The 14572-nt window shown below is 32.7% G+C and overlaps 1 protein-coding gene across 6 annotated transcripts in view; it reads right to left on the minus strand.

The window, feature by feature from the left end:
- Positions 1–373: 373 nt before the first annotated feature.
- Positions 374–14572, minus strand: part of LOC100160412 (four and a half LIM domains protein 2) — a 113081-nt gene continuing 98882 nt past the window's right edge. For 4 of the 6 annotated variants that reach the window (XM_001945095.5, XM_029487324.1, XM_029487323.1 and 1 more), the window contains exons 6-10: positions 14258–14458; positions 13687–13861; positions 4964–5133; positions 3459–3645; positions 374–2233 (exon numbers count right to left, since the gene is read on the minus strand). In XM_001945095.5, the coding sequence (XP_001945130.2) occupies positions 2076–2233; positions 3459–3645; positions 4964–5133; positions 13687–13861; positions 14258–14458 (891 nt within the window). In that variant the 3' untranslated portion in view covers positions 374–2075. Of the gene's footprint in view, positions 2234–3458; positions 3646–4963; positions 5134–9406; positions 9674–13686; positions 13862–14257; positions 14459–14572 lie in introns of those variants that run through there. The other 2 variants (XM_008190088.3, XM_029487325.1) reach the window with 2 other exon arrangements.

Genomic DNA, 14572 nt, shown 5'->3' on the forward strand with positions numbered 1-14572 from the left:
GAATTACGTACACTAATGTTCATTTACTTTCAACACATACACAAGACCTAGATAAAAATAAATATAAAATGCCTAATTTTTACTCCTTAGAATTGATTACGCTCCAACCCCCTTAAACCATAATAATATACTATTTACATTTGGAACGATTTTTAAAATGAAAAAATCTTTATTCCAACAGAGCATTTTATTTTAGACAAATAATTATAAATAATTTATAAGTTGAAAATGTTAGGTAAGTGTTTTGTGTGCTTATGTTAAAATATATATAATATATATAATATTAATTTACTCAAACAAAATGTACATTCGTTAGAAATAATACGATGAAACCTGAAAACGTCACATAAAAAATAAAAAATAAAATAGATTTGTGTGAGTCAACAATAGATAACATAGGTAATATATTTTCATAAAATGTGATTTTAAAAATTTTCCAATGTATACATTTCCAAAAAAATAAATATAATATCTTAAGTCTACACTAAATTGTTTTAAAAACAACGCGATTAGTGTGCGATAGCAGTATTGTAATATAACTGTTATTAATATTATTATTATTATTATCATAGCACCAAAATGATTCAACTGTAATAACTTCTATAGTTATAGTATTTGTATTATTATAAAAATGACTACGATAAAAATATTCGACAATTAACACCAATATAATTTTAATTACTAAAATAAATATACTACATACGATATATTTAACACAGATAATATCGTGTACAAATAATAATAATTATTATAATAGTAAATTGTATGTGTTAAGAGTATGAGTCGAAACAGATTTCGAGAATTCGGTTAGCCGAGTTTTGGGTTAGTTAAATCGATTACACATTACCTACCTATATAATATAATTCTATATTATATAATATATTATATCTATGTATATGTGTAAGGTATACATTTACTAGCCCACCTTATTTAATTTATGATTAAAATGTATAAGGTGAAACGTTTCACAGCACTGTGCTCGATTTTTATATTGACAATAAAAACGTAATAATATTAAGCGATATAATTCACTGTAAAATATGCCTCGCATAATATTCTAGCTTCTAGCATCTAATATAAGATAAAAATAGATAATATTGTAATGAAGGACTTCGGGGATGGGGACGGTATAGATAAGGCCACAAGTTTACAGTAGGTATGTACCTAAAGGGAGAAAAACATAAGGTTGTTATTATATAATATATTATACATAATAGTATATAATATTTATAATAACATTTTAATAACAAGACCTGACTAGTTAATCACAAAAAAAATCATAATAATACTTTTGAGTAATAAATTAACGAGGGTGGTTATGTAACTTAAATACTAGTGTATAACTTAATCAAAATTACATTTAAACAAATATAATTTAGGTATATAAATGTATATAGTTATAGTTATAATATTCAAACTCAGGGTTAGTGAACTACATAAGTTTTATTACCTATTGTTATTATTATTATTTTTTTTTTTTAAACAATTTTAAGTATTTAGTACCTTTTGATCTACGCATAATAATAATAATATTGTTTTGTTAGTTTTATAATATATAAATAAATATAAATCTATCTATTAATATTATGTGGGTTTACATCAATATATATATTATATTTATCAATATCTAATACATTTCTATATTATAGTGATATACATTAGATACGTTAAGGCACACGTGTCAATACATGAAAAACGTACGAATAAATAAAAACAAATAAATAAACAACTCGGATCCGGTGCCGGATCTTGGACACAAAATTAATATTATAATATTTGACGGACAAACGAATATTGCCGTCACTGCGTTGCCTCTGTATGGTGATGAAGGGTATTGCCTCGCGTAAGCCATAAAAAAGGCGACAGGTCTCTGACGTCGACAGTACAAGTTCATATTTTCTTTATCTAATGTGTGAATTGCATTTATGTATGTATATTATTATTATTATTATTATAATAATTTATAGTGACGTTAAGACGGCGTTGATAAAACATATTAACGTATTATATTATATAGTGATACGATGGAGTGCGGGGTTTCAGGTGGTCGTGTGGATTATGTGCGGAGCCGTGTTTACATGAGCTTCTGCTTGGCGCATTCCGGGCAAATGATGTCTTCGGCGTCGGTGATGAAGCCCCTGCCGACCAGTGAGGTCTTGCAGGCGGCGCAGATGAAACAATCGTTGTGCCAGTGGCGATCCTCGAACGAGATGAATCTAGTGCCGCCGATTCCTGCGGGACAGAACTCGCGTTAGACTTGGTAAATATAGTATAATATTGTATTATGGTTTTTTCCTATAAATTTCTCATTTTTCTTTTGAAAAATATAAGTTTGTATCGCCGCATTAGGATATACGGTCCTTAAGTGTCACAAAAAAATATCAGAAATTGGAAAATATGGTCTTTGGACATACTTGCAAATTCTAAAAATCAGAATTTGAATAAAATATGTACTAGGTCTTAAAGAGAAAAATGGAGTAAACATGCTTAAAAAATCACCCTGTATAATAAGTTAAGTGTCCATTTAGGCGCAAATAGCGAATCATATGGGTGCCTGAACCCTATGTTTTATAATGAAGAGCTTTGCCCTCCAACCGTGACTAATCCAGAGTAAGTAGTAATACAATTTTAAAAATGTTCTTACCGTCAGTTATTGAAAACAAGTGCGTGTAATTTATCCCACACACCATTTGTGAATATTTTGGAGTGCTTGAATAATAAATATTTGACTAATAATATTATATAAATATTTTATTCTCATAAAATAATAAAATATTGCACAAAAATGTTGACACAATATTTTTATAATGTTTCCATGAAAATGTTTTTAAAAAAAATATGATTAAAATGTTTTGTTAATGTTTTTTACAAAATATTTTTCAAAAGTGAACTTCTTGGCCAAAAAATATAAATAAAATATTTCCTTATTATTTACGCAACTTTTTCAAATATTTTGACAACTATATTGTTTTCCTAAAAATATTTATACCATAGTTGGGAAATATTAAAATGGTGTGTGCAGGGATTATTCGTTAATAATACTGAATACCAGTATATAATATTAAATGTATTTACATCTTGACCAGCAATAAATTATAGTTCTTATAAATACCGAGGACCCGATCTTCATTTATAATCTTCGCATGGCTGCAGACAACTACAAATATTGTCGACTTGATATTATATATAGAAGAGTTAATTGTAATATTGTTTCGTCTATAATTGCTTGTATAACTACACTTTTTTTTGGTATTTTTATACCCATTTGAGGTATAGGAATTTTATTATTTATAACTCATTATGTCCTAATTTATCATAATATATTACTCAATACTTTCTAGTGATAAAAATGAGAGTAGGGTAATAAAATAATTTATGGCAATGTTGTGTTTCTCTTATATTCCTCAGGAACATATTCTCCTATTACATGACACGAGTTTTGTTGCAGATGACGTACCTGTAATCGGTTTTACACATGAAGTGCATCTTTTGGCGAACAACTCTCCGAAACAATCTCCACAGTACGGTTTTTCGTCTCTGGACGTGAAACGCTGTCCAGCCAGCGACGTGCTGCAATGGCTACACGTGAAGCATTCCCTGTGCCAAGGTTCGTTTTTATATGTCACACCGCCACTAGTGATAATCTGTTACACACAAACAACAGTTGATTAGCTATATAATACTATTATGTGGGTATAATATAATGTACATATTATGATAAATTATTATTGTGAAGATTTATAATAACACACGCCCGATTTTTAAGGGGTTTTGTATAGGCAATTTTAATTACATTTTTAAAATCCACGGTCATTATCCACCAATTTTGTTGTTATATTAGGTATTTGTGTATCTCTTTACGGAATCCACAGCGCAGAAAAAACTACCCAACCAACCCAAATTGTAAGAGCAGATTACTGACTAGTGACTACCGATGACAAGACGAAAATGAAAAAGAATTCAATTCATTTGTATGATGTTTCTTTTTCAAAATACTGTACCTATAGGTATCATGGTGGCCAGTAATATATTTTTATGAAATAATCTGAATAAATGGGTAAACTAACTATATTGTTGTAATTTATTTTTGTGCTATAAAGCAAGATCAATAAAAGTTGATCACGTCATAATTTGACAACGTATCTTTCATTTTTGCTTACAATCGTTCACTTTTAAAAGTATAAAATACATAATAATATATGCTTCGCTATATCAACAATCCGAGCTCAATCGTACCAATATAGCCAAATATAGCCAATCGTATTACACCGATACAATTTGGAGGTTAACTACCTGCTGTGATGGTAACGAAAATAAAAATAAATATAGGAAAAAAAATGTCGAAAAACACCCAAGAACTCATTAAGTCATAATGTAAGATCGGTTACATTCCTCGCTCTATACATGTTGAACATACATCACACTACCGCCTCTGCACGCATAAATTTTTTTTCTGAATTGACCGTAATGAAAAGAAAATCTATACACATTAAATTAGTACGTATTCAAAAATTGTCATTCATTGAATATTATATAAAATTATTAAGTGGCTGATTGTTGTGATACCGGATCGAAATTAAATTAGTCGGGTCATCGCAATAGTATGATTATAGATATAGAGAGAATAAGTTTTACACCATAATATATAACAGTGAAACCTCTAAGTACCGGACACTCCAAGTCGCTGAAATAGTGTCCGCCATTTGGAGGTGTCTGCTATTCAGCGGGTTCAAATTGTAAAAAGTTTGTAGGTTGGTTCCCAATAAAACTTCCACTATTAAGAGGTGCCCGCTATTGGGATGTGCCCGTTATGGGAGGTTTCGCTGATTTTCGAAATTTTAATATAACATATTATTATAATATGAGTGACGTGCAAAAATGAGTCTTCGGGCACGTGTCGCATAATTTCAGCGAAAGTTGAATCTTTGCTCCAATATAATTTGTTATAGTACGACACTGTACCTTGTCACACTTAACGCAACGGGTCGAGAATTTTTCCTCGTAGCAAGTGGCGCAGTAAACTTCCTGTTCTCTTGGTATAAAGCTCTTGGTGCCGATGGCCGACTTGCACACAACGCAGCTGAAACATTTCTCGTGCCACTGTCTAGTCTTGTACTCCATCTTTTTCGTTCCTGAAGATATTGAAAAAAAAAATAAATGCATAATATTATATAGTATAAATAAAAAATCTGAAATAATATTATTACAAAACGTCGACGCTATCATATCCGTTTTATATCTAATAATTGTGACAAATATACGCATTGTGTTGGTATATGTTATGTGTTGTAATGATTAAATCATATGAGTTCCATTTTTAATATGGAATATTGTCCTGTTTTCAACAGCGTCGCGTCCCATTATATTGATGCCGTTAATATAAGTAAATTCCCCTCTTAACAAGGTATTTTTAAAAATGTTAATTTAATAGAAACAAAATGTGAACCAGAGAATTTATATAAAAAAAATAATAATAAATACATTATAATTGACGATAAAATAAAAACGATTTGTCAAATTTTAGTTACACGAACTGCTAATAATTACGCGCATCCGTAGAATTTAACATTTTTTTTGTGTTACTTTATTTAATTTAACATTTACAACGAATTAAATACAGAAGGTGTAGTTACTGTATTAACCCCAACTTGAAAATTAGGTTTTTAAAGCGTTAAAAAAATTCGATACATTGAAAAATTATTCCGACCACATCGGTTGAAAATCTACATATAATTACGTAAGGGAATTTTCAAGTAGGTATTTATGAAATTTGTCTTTTTGAAAACTGATGCAGTTAGTTTTCAGAAACTATATGTTCATATTAATTTAGATTAAAACAAATGATTAGTCTTATGATTCCCCAGAATAATGCCTATTATTATGTGATGTTTTTTTCAGACATTTTTAATTTTATAACCGAATTGGTGCCTGATTTAAAAAAATTTTGAAATTTTTAATTTTCCTCGTTAAAAAAAAAAATTAAATACTAAAGAAAATTTTGATTTAATGATCTAATATTTTTATTATTTATTACCAGTCAAATATTGTATCAAAATATATTTGTCTGTGCATAACACATAACTATTGTCTAGGTTTTTATTTATCATTGATCCTCCCCTCCCTCCACATATGAATGAATCACGTTTAGGCCACAGCAGACTTTGTATGTTGTTATTATAATATATTTTCTGCGGCGCTCGACGACCGGCAAAAAAAAATCAATCCGTACAATATTATTATGATAGCGTTTAACGAGAATCGCCCACTGAACCTATAGTGGTATACCTGCATCACCGCGGCCGTTCACGATTACCCACGCAGTGGTAGGTAAACCGAGATAGGATGTGGAAACGACTTAGATTTGCGCTGTCGAAAATATTATGCTTCCTTCCGCGGGTCCTTCGCTCCCACGGGTCCCGCTGAGTGAAATGAACTGTGCGGCGTGTGTTATGCGATTGTCGTCCCACGGCCATAGAGATGTTATTTTTTTTTAAGTTACCTACATATTTCGCCGATTAACACACGACTTGTTGTCTTCTGTGCCGCGGGACGACCACGAGACGGACTCGTCTGGGACTCGGCAAATAATTCGTCATCGATTTGCACATCGAATTTATAAGACTGTCAAAACGACCACATCTCCAGCCCCTCTCTGCTGCAGGCCTTTCTCTAGTGCGTGACTTTTATCTATTTCTTTCTGCTGCTTCGCTCTCACTACTCTCCGTATAATATAATATATTCGCCTGCAGACCGTCGTCGACTAAACGATGTAGGTATTATTTAAACCCACGAACGCGTCGTCAATCGACAGTCGCAATCACAGTTACTCAACACGACAGCAGCGGTAAACAATCGCGAACGATGCTACTCTTCAGCAGTATTATATCATCTCGGCCAACACCGTGTGGCCGAGTGTCGCGCATAGGGGGCGTGTTCTATCATAATAATAATATAATTGTTGCGATCCGCGGAAGGTCGCGACGGTTAGAGCGGTCGTTGAGCATATATGGCTAGGTAGTGAATTTTTTTCTTATTAATTTTCGAGGAGTCTTTTCGACGAGAGTGAGAGAAACGTAATAACAATAAAACAGCAACTATACAACAACATTCAGTATAATAAACTGATCAATATAATAATATATTATATAGTTATTACTTATATACATCTGCAGTAAATTATCATAGTCGTAATAGGTACGCATAGACTAGTTATTTCCTTTTAGCAACGTCCACGGGATCCAATTTCGCCAACTCGACCTTAGATTTATGTTAAAATGCAGATCAAGGCCGTTGAAAAAAATATATATCTTATATACGGTCTGGCGAGCTTAACGAAGTACGGGCATGCGGAATGATTGGTAAAGTGTATTTATTGTCCCCCGGATATAATATGTACGATAATGATGGTGGCTGCGATTGTTTAGTTTTTTCGACGGATATGTCGTATAGGTACGAACGGAGACAATGGTATAAGGACGCAAATTACGCCCACGGGACCAACAAATCGCCGTTGTCCCGAGATATTGAAAATTTGCACGTCAAGGTTTTACGATTGGAATCTAAAAGGAAATTCAGGCGATCACGGTTGAAAATCGCCACTCCTATACCTATTAACGTCTCGAAATTAATCTGAGAAATGGTTTATCTTCACAAAGCTATCGAAATTTGAAATCACAGTTTTCGGTGCGGTTTCGACCGCATTTCGTTTTTAAAGAAAGTGTTATTTTGATAAAACAAAAATCAGTAAGTACATTCCAAATTTTCAACCGCGAAATATAAATAATTTCTGATTAATAAATAGTAAGTAAAATAACAATAAAAATACTCGGGTAAACATACGATAATATTCAGTAGTGTAATATTCTAATCGTTTCATATTATCACATTATCTACTCGCTCGAAAATAGTGTATTTTTTTTTTACACGATAAATATTAAACGACTGATTATATTGTAAGGAAATTCACATTTAGTGAAAAAGTGTTTTTTTAGTTTGTTTTTTAGCAAGTCAATTTTAATTTTATAATAATTAATTATTAGAAATACTACCTATTAAATACAAACAAAAATATATTATACCTACCAAAATTATAACTAATGTCATAAGTTTCAACTATTTAATGGCACATTAAACATTTCAGGCATTCCATGTTTTTTTTAGTAATAAAAAAATCTAATTTCCTAACAGTAATTCTATGGTAGATTATGAAATTGCCTGTGCATAAATATAGTCATAAAAACTCAATTTTAAGCTAGTACCTAATAATACAGACCTACCTACCTAATGAATATTGTATACAAATATTCGTACTGAGTGGTCTATTTGACCTATACTATATATTTATTTTTTCAGTACCTTTTTTTTTACTATTTAGAACATTTTTTTTTTTTTTTGTAAATACCTTTATTACAATTTTCCCAAAATGCGATGTCTTATGTTTAGTAGAATTTAATTCCTAAAATATTAACATAGATATCAAAAGAAATATCCAATGAATAACTATTTATACCTAAGCATTTAAAATGTTGAGAAGTGAACTTTGTGCATCACAAATTAACGAGTTACCCCTGCTCCTTCAGTACCTACTCTATAGAATCCATAGTATGTCACTATAAAATATCTTGGTAATTTTGAGTATGAAAATAAATCATACTACGCAGTACATGAATTAGAATGAACACATATACCACAGAATTCACAAGTTGATTCCTCACATTTAAATAAATATGCATATTAAAGTTTAGATAATTTGAAGAAAAGCACAAGTGTTAGTGAACGTATTTTACGTTCGGTGAACGTTTTAAGTATTTATTGTAAACTTAATGAGAAGTGTACTAACTATATAAATACCATTATATCCATATATTATAAAATGTAATTAGGTACCCGATCATGTGTAAGGAAAAAAGATGGTTAAGATTATTATAATCACCATATATGGTGATTTTCATACGTCATAATATTATTATTATAATAAGACACAAAAATAAATTTCATTTTAGACTGTATAACATAATATTGTGTGTCATCGCCGTAACTGGTAAGAGTATACATTTATTTTCCACGCAGTAAACAGCACACAAAATCGATGGCCAAATAAAAAACCATTTATCGTCTGAGACTGAGAATTCGAGAGCCGATAATCCTGTATCCACTACGCAGTCTAACGTTGCGGGTTTCTCGAACTGCATACCGATTTAAGTACCCGAGTAACGAATAACACGCTTTGAACGTCGAGACAATTTTTTTAAAATAATAAAAACGATTATTTAAAAAATGAAAGAATAAAAAAAGGAGACTCATGATACGATGGGTCGCCGAGATCATACGACGACGGGGTGGCGGCGCCGTGCAGGGTTGTTAATATCATATAGTATTCGAACGAGTACGTTTAACGGTTTCTACCTGGAGGGGTGGCTTTGGGGTCTCCCAGTCTGCAGTCCCGTTTCATCGAACATTCGAACGCCTTGTTCTTGGTTATGGCCGCGGGGCTCATCAGGTATTCCGGTAGAAATGACGACAGGATGGCCACGTCGTCGTCGCCCGGATCCTTTTTGGGCGTGCTGGTCTTCAGCGTGATGTTACCGAACTTGCTGGTCATTACGTCCACGGACATGTTTGCACTGGTACTGAACCAAAAGCGCGTGACAAACGACGACGGGCACCGAGTCCGGACGTGATAATATACCTACTTGGTGTACCTATCTATCCCCCCCTCGAGCGCGCGCGCCCCACCGCCACCGCCGGGACACCGGGTGACCTTTCCGACCTGCCCACGGTGTAAGTATAATACTAACACTACACCTCCGGCCATCGTACGAAGATAATGATATTATTATTATTGTGTTATAATAATGTTATTGATATTGCCATCATCGGATATCGTTTTCGATCGCGTGGCGGAGAGGGGTGAGGGGGGAGGAGCGATCAAAAACCCATAAAGGATAAAAGTTCGTATGCGTCGGAACCAGGAACCGTGGTTGACATAATTAGAGGCGGTTCTACCTATATAACGCATTACCAGAAATCGGTTACCATCCATCATGGTAGACTATATTATATATTATAACAATATGTCGCGAACGACCCGTAGGACGTGATACCCGTAAATTATAATGCATATAGGTACTGCCTCCTTCTGTCCAACGGGCGTTATAGCAAAATTCCACTACGCAAAATCAACATTGTGGCATCTGGGTTGATATTGTATTGGAGTTTAAACGCCCATCGCCAAGTCTGAAGACGAGGATATTATTTTCGAGGTAATGTCATATTATTATCAAACTCGTAAAATATTGAACTGACGAATAATATTTAAATAGTACCTGTATAGTACCTATATATACGGACTATATACGAGTAATATTATGATATCATGGACAACCCGACAACGTAAACGCAATACACGTCTTCTTCGTCGGGAAATATTTTATAAATAAGATAATGATATAGCAATATGACTTTATCTCGAAATTAAACTTAACACGTTGTTGAACTTTGCTAGATGTAGGTATATAGCTGGATCGATGGAAACAGTACTTATATATGGTATGCTTAATTAATAATCAAGTTGTCTTGAGTATACATATTGTACGATGTGCGGGAATGTCACCCGTGATCATCGCAACAACGGTATAAGTATATTGGTATACGTATTATTGTTATGTACCTACGACGGACGTCAAACCGCGCGTGGACTTATCATTTCGACCTTGTACGCGGGACTTATTGAGAGAAGAAAACGCATAAAACGATAATGATGCAGCATTAATATCAGACGATGATGTCACCTGCACCATTATATCGCATATATATTATAATACTTATAAGAATGGTGTTGTTTTTTTATTTTTTTTAATCAACAAACAGTGCAGCCGACTTGTATTATATTTCACTCTCGCAACACCACATGCAGATCGAAGAACGTCGACGAGCGCAGCTCCCACGTGCGAGTTTTATTTTTTTAAACGATTTTCTGTTGGCGCATTACCGTCGTCTCGCCGTGTAGGATGTCCAAAAGGGTTCACATCGTTGGAAAAACTTTGGATTTTAATTCGTGGTGTGCTTGGCATTGTAAAAAGTCCCCACTGCACCGGTGGCACGACATAAAATTATAATTATACTTACACGAATTCGATGTATACGGAGAGAAAGTGTTGAAAGGCATATCAGCTAGGCATGTGCTGAACACTATATTATACAATGTGTTCCGGGGGAAGTGACCGGCCGACGTCATATGAAAGTATACCCAAAATGGTGAAGAAATACCCTTTATAGAGTGGGTCTAACTTTTTTTATTTTTTAAGTTATGGGCAGTTAACTTTTATTTTATCAAAACCTATCACACATTTTTTTTATGTATCTATTCAACATTTTGACGTAATTTTTTTTTATCTTAAAGCTATTTAAGTGTTCTATCAACTAACATACGCAATTAAACTAGAAATGTGCAAATTATTTTTATTAATTTTTATTAATTTTTATCAAAAATAAATATTTTTAAAAGTAAACCGCGTATAACTCCAAAAAATTTAGTATTTACTATAGGTTTTTTACTTATTGTATTATTCTACTGAATAATACTTAGAATAAATTAAAAGTTTGGTTTTCGCAGAATTATTCGCTGCAGTACACGTCTATTATAACAAATAAAATTAAAAGATTAACGACCAATTACCGACCGATACTCGATTCTAAGAAAATCAAGATTGTAACGACAGCGTATAATTCTGCAATTATAGAAGATATGAAAACCAAACTTTTAAATTATTCTAAGTATTATTCAGTAGAATAATACAATAAGCAAAAAACCCATGGTAAATACTAATTTTTTTGGAGTTATACGCGATTTTCTTTTAAAAATATTAATTTTTGATAAAAAATAATTACTTTTTCGAATTAATAAAAATAATTTTCAGTTTTCTGGTTTAATTGCGTATGTTGGTTGATAAAAAATTTCAATAGCTTTAAGATAAAAAAAAAAAATTAAGCCAAAATGTTGAATAGTTTTGAAGATACATAAAAAATATGTGATAGCTAGGTTTGGTTTTGATAAAAAAAATTAATGCCCATAACTTAAAAAATTAAATAGTTAGATCCACTCTTTAAAGGGTATTTCTTCATAATTTTAGGTATATGACGTCGGCCGGTCACTTCCCCCCGGAATATTTTAATTTTTTTTAAACGCTTAAGTGACAATTATTACGCCACGCATCACGTCTATAGAATAAAAAAAGCAGCGGTCGATGAAAAACACACACACAGGTGGTGTTCAAACACCGTAGAACACGTCAAGTTCCTGCAGGTTTCTACATTATGCGGTGTATAATGAGTCTAACAAAATATAATCGAACGCACAATATTGATCTGCAGACTATAAATGCGTACATATAGCCGTGAATTTTCATAAATCCCCCAATCGAATTAGACATATCATTATGTCCAAGTGGATAGGTTTCTAAAACGGTAATCACCATATTTGAGCCGCAGACGATTACCACACTAGATTTTCTATAAATGTATAATATTATAGTGTAGTTGTCTATCATGGTGCAACGTATTGAAATAACAATAAATATGGATTAATGGCAATGAGACAATAATATGATAATATCAGAGATTACTAATAAAATATAGGTAGTTATTATTATGGTGAGAAACATCATCGACTAAAAAAAAAAAAACAACCGATGTAACATTATGCAGTATTAATGACGTGGTTACCATGCCAACGAAAGTCGCGATAGACTAACTCAACGTTCGTATAAGGTCCTATATAGAAATCTTAAGCTACACGATTTCTGCGAAAAATGTGCGACCATATTTTGGAAAAACATTTAATGGGGGCTAACGGATTAAAATAATACTATCAACTCGATCAATAAAATACTTTGTGTTGTTAACGATAATTAACGAGGCAAGTTGGATAAGATGTTTTATGAATCATGTCATGTACAAATCATATTGTATATTATAATGTTATATGATATATACTGTGCCTTGAAAAACACGACGGCGTATACGAAAATATCTTGCAGGCATCGCCGTTTCATCAAGTTTATCCGCCAAGGAGTCATATACCTAATGGATATTAATAACTATAAGCTATGGATACCAGACTACAACTAAATCACCATATCATCACGTGTACGAAAAACCGCTTAAATTCCGACTAAATATTTGGAATGAAAAATGTGACGGAATACTGCGATATTGCATATTATCGTAATTTGCTAAAACGATTTTGAACCGTCGATTTAGTAAAGCCCGTGCGCATTATTGTTCTATAAATATTAACTTTAAAATATTTTTCATTATTATTGTAGTTCAACATTCAAATTGTACATCGTCTTCAGCGATGATACGTTATAACAAACATTTTTTTTTTCTAACCCATTTTCGTAACGCTTTGTGTATCTATACTACCATAGAAACGAAAATCAACAGTAAAAGAAATTGTATTAAATTCCTAACAAAATGCTACTATATAGATATTTTTTTCACATCACTATATAGGTACCCTATATCCGCTATGATTCCTCAATTTTTATCGCAGATGGAAAAATATCTAGTAATACGTTACTTATGCGAACGAATTTTTTTTTACGTATGACTAGGCACCAACGCGACATGTATTATTTGTCTTGGAAATATCCACGTCTTAGTAGGGAACATAAAAAATTTACCTGCGCGGAATATATCTCCACAGCCGTCGCATCTAGCAGCAAATTGAGTGTCGTAGCAATTTCCGCAATAGATTTTTTCCACTTTTGATCCAAACTGTTTGTCCACCAACGACACGCGACATTTGCTGCACAAGAAACAAGCTTCGTGCCAATGTTTATCCTTGTACGACAAATCCTGAGAAAAATACAGTTATAGATAAGTAAAATATTCTATCGTTACGGGATATTATGGTATATGGGCTATAGATTATAAACAGGTATATAGATAATATACCGTAGGTGCGTAGCCGGGGAGGAGGCTGAGGGGGTTGCAGCACCGCCGAAATGTTCGTCTATGGTCTATGATCGTCGCTCAAAAAGTCTTAATTAATTGTATTTAAAATATTTATAATATAAGTATTAACACTTTACAGCTATCTATCTGTGCTAGTACGTATTCAATGTGTAAAAGTTATCAGCCCCCCTCCTCCGAAGAAAAATCCTGGCTACTGTATTGATATATCAGTCCGAAATTCGGGACCTAAAGGTTCGGACATTATGAAATATGAACCAGTTCGGTCGATGGACGTACTTTAGAGTCGATTCCGATGGTCTTGTCGCATTCGTCGCACGGGTTGGCGAACACAGATTCGTAGCATTTGATGCAATATGGATGATCGTCTCTGAGCACATATCTCTGTCCTGTTAACGATTCGTCACATTGCCAGCAACAGAAGTGACCGGAATGCCAGTCCTTGTTCATAGCCTTGGTGTATTCTCCACTGAAAATTAGCTAAAACAAAACAAAAAAAAACCAATAAATATCGTTTGGGAAAAAAAAATTTACAAACGATGATATAAAAATATATACAATGACTGTGACAACTGGATTTATTATTATAATATA

This window comes from Acyrthosiphon pisum, chromosome A1 (genome assembly GCF_005508785.2).
Source record: "Acyrthosiphon pisum isolate AL4f chromosome A1, pea_aphid_22Mar2018_4r6ur, whole genome shotgun sequence".
NCBI classification, from domain to species: Eukaryota; Metazoa; Arthropoda; class Insecta; order Hemiptera; family Aphididae; genus Acyrthosiphon; species Acyrthosiphon pisum.